A 3,062-nucleotide genomic window follows, 5' to 3' on the forward strand; every position below is an offset into this window, starting at 1 on the left:
GCCACGCCGCGCGGCCGCCGCGGCTGGAGCCGGCTCAGATCGATCGTCCGCAGGACCTGGAATGCCGCCCTCGGCGCGCCCGCCCCTTCCGCCCCCGCCCCTGCTCCGCCTGCCCCGGCCACCGCTGCCGCGTCCCTCGCCGCGCCAAGGCGCCGCGGCTGAAGCTCGCCGAAAGAAGGCTCTGGGGATCTGCAGGCGAAGCCAACCACCACCAGCACGCCGCCCCAGCCGCCCGCAACCATGCGCAGCGGCGCCCCGCGCGCCGGGACCGCGAGGCTGGTCGGCGCCCCCAGGCCGCGCGCGCCGAGGCGGCACGAGGCCAACAGACAAGCCGCGCCTGCGCGCGCGGCCGCGCGCCCGCCGCCGCCGCTGCCGCCGGGTGCGGCCGGTACGAGGCCCTGCGCGTCTGGCACCGCCCATGCGTGGAGCTGCGACGCGGTATCGAGTGCGAAGAGGAGCCGGCCTGCGCCGCCGCGCCCCTCCGCAAGCCCGAGGGCGACCAGCGCCGCCGCGCAGCTGCTGTGCAGCTGCCACAGCAGGCGCCCGCTCTCCAGGCAGAGGCACGCGGCCGCGCCGCCCGCGGCGCCGACGACGGCGGCCCAGCGGCCGGACGGCGCCTCCTCAAACACGGCCAGGCTCGTCGCGGCGCCGCCGGCGGAAGATTCGGGGGCACCCCATCTGATGAGTAACCTCAGAGCCCCCGAATACAGGTCATAGACGTGCAGCGCGCGGCCGCGGCTGCAGGCGAGGACGAGGCGCGTGCCGGCGACGGCCAATTGGCTGATTGAGCCGTTTGTGTGCTGAGGTGTTTCGGGTGGGGGCAGCAATGATTGAGATTTGAGGGGTGGGGTTGCATGTCGGCGGCGTGTCAAGGGGGCGACCAGAGAGGCAAGGGGGAGAGCCGTGGCACAGGTCCCCAGGTGCTGCCAACGAGCAGCAGCGGCAGCCACAAGTGCTGAGACGCCCCTAGCCAGCGGCGGTGGTCCCAAAGAACGCCGGCCGCCGCCGCGCCCGCCCGGACCGCCGCCCAGAGGAGAGGCCCCGCCCGCTCACCGGCGCTTGCAGAGGGAACGACCGCGCCCGCGCGCCGCGCCGCCACAGGTGCGCCGCCGCCGCCGTCGCCGTCACCGCGACCTCTGGAGACAACGCCGCCGCCGCCGCGACGGGCGCCGCGTGGCGCAGCGCGTGCAGCTGTCGGCCGGGGCCGTTCAAATCCCAGGCGCGCGCGGTGCCGTCGGCCGAGGCCGTGATCACCAGATCTGCGCCGTCGGATCTGATGGCCGTCACCGCGGCCGTGTGGCCCGAGAGCTGCGCGGCGGAGCGGACGCGGCCGGCGTCGAAGCGCGCCGCCGCGCGGCTGCGGGAGAGTCGTGCGGCGGGGGTCGGCGGGCGCCCGCGTGAGCGAGAGCGGGGGCGGCGCAACCGCATGTACAAGACTCTGGTCGCCCTGTTATTGATCGTGTCGCCACAATCAATGATGATGGTCACCTCAACCGGTTGCCTCAAATTGAAACCTCTGTACCGGCACATGACACTGACCTGTCCACAAATTGAGACTTCCAAGGGTCTGATGCGGCGCCGCCGCCGCCCGCGCCGCCGGCCCCGCTCCCTCCGGCCGCGGCGAGCGCGAAGCGCCGCCACAGGCTGCCCGCCCGGACGGCGCCGCGCCTGCGGTCCCGGGCACGGCGCGCGGGACGAGGGTGCCGCGCTCTGTCGGGGAGATGGCGCCCGCTGCCGCTGGGGGGCGCATCTTGGTATGGAAAGCCAGGCGGCTGGGCGGAAGGCCCCAGGCAACAGCACAAACAGAGTGCTCCGCCTCAACGGGGGCTGTGCAGAATTCAGTGGAGCATGCAGCAGCCAGGCGTGGGCGGAGGGCTTGCGGCCTGCGCGATTGTTGAGATCGCACTGCGCACGCACCACTCCTTGCAGGCCGCCTCTGCTGCGGCGAGGGCGCGGGCATCGAGGGTGGCGAGCACGCGCTCCAGCAGCGCGCCGCCCAGCTGCTGGGCGGCCGGCGGCATGACTCCAGGCGCCGGGGCGGGGCGTCAATTCAATATGATTTGGGTGTTGTTGCTGCTGTGCTGGTGAGGGCCGCCTCTCGCTCCTGCCGCAGCAGTTTGCGGGTGGTGTGGGGGCGACCAGGCACCTGCTGCTCGTGCTCTGCTCCGGCGCGAAAAACTGGGGTCGCCGCACCTAGGCCTGTCCTGAACGTGATGGCTATGAACAGCCTTTCCACATGAATTCGATTTTACTATTGAGGCACCATACGGTACTCCTCTGACTGCTATTCATGCAACATTGTTGCCAGGTCACGAAGCAAGTGCCGCTCTGGAGCAAACCATAAGAAAGCTCATGTGATCCACGAAAAGCACCGCAGCATTCGGTGACGTGAAACCCTCGAGAGCCTTGGTCTTACGCAATCCTGCCTCAAATGATTGCCAGCAGTATGAGGACTGCAGGGCTTCAAGCTCGCATATAGCTGCTTCGCCACCTGCAGCAAGCTTTGGCCTGAGCGGCGGGGCGGCCGCCCGGGGGTGTGCGACCGCGGCAAGGCGGCGCCGCCGTCACCGCGGCTGACCAAACCGTGCCCAGGCCCAGCGACAGGAAAGGCCCCGCCTTCCAGGGTCATGCCCGATGCCCCTGTGGCCATGGCTCGCGCGGACCCACGCTGACGACGCCGGCAGCAGCGCAGCCGCGGCGCCGTGGGCGCCGCAGCTGCCCGACCTGTCGCCGTTTCGCGCGGTGCGCTTGCTCGGGCGCGGCTCTGTCGGGGAGGTGTACTTGTGTCGCCACTCTGCGGACGGACGCCTGTATGCAGTCAAGACCGTCGCGCTGGACGCCCCGAGCTGGCGGCTCGAGCTTCTCAAGCGGGAGGTGCGCGCACCGCCAGCCCGCCCGCCCGCTGGCCGCCGCGCCGGCTACAGCGAGTTTGGCCGCGTCCCCGGAGCATGCGGCCCCAGGCCCGAGCGCTGGGCGCCGCGGGCGGAGCGCCGCCAGGGGGTACGCGGGCGCAGGCCGCCGCCAGCTTCGCCCGCGCCGGCGGGCGCGGGCCGCCCCGCCGC

General features: G+C 72.3%; 1 protein-coding gene across 1 annotated transcript; it reads right to left on the minus strand.

Moving 5' to 3' along the window:
* Positions 1-966: 966 nt before the first annotated feature.
* Positions 967-2,021, minus strand: MNEG_13899 (hypothetical protein; the record flags this gene model as incomplete). Its single annotated transcript, XM_014037628.1, has 3 exons — positions 967-1,357; positions 1,540-1,668; positions 1,918-2,021. The coding sequence occupies 3 exons, from the start codon at positions 2,019-2,021 to the stop codon at positions 967-969; spliced, it is 624 nt and encodes a 207-aa protein (XP_013893082.1).
* Positions 2,022-3,062: the final 1,041 nt, after the last annotated feature.

Source organism: Monoraphidium neglectum (assembly GCF_000611645.1).
Source record: "Monoraphidium neglectum strain SAG 48.87 unplaced genomic scaffold scaffold04120, whole genome shotgun sequence".
NCBI classification, from domain to species: domain Eukaryota; kingdom Viridiplantae; phylum Chlorophyta; class Chlorophyceae; order Sphaeropleales; family Selenastraceae; genus Monoraphidium; species Monoraphidium neglectum.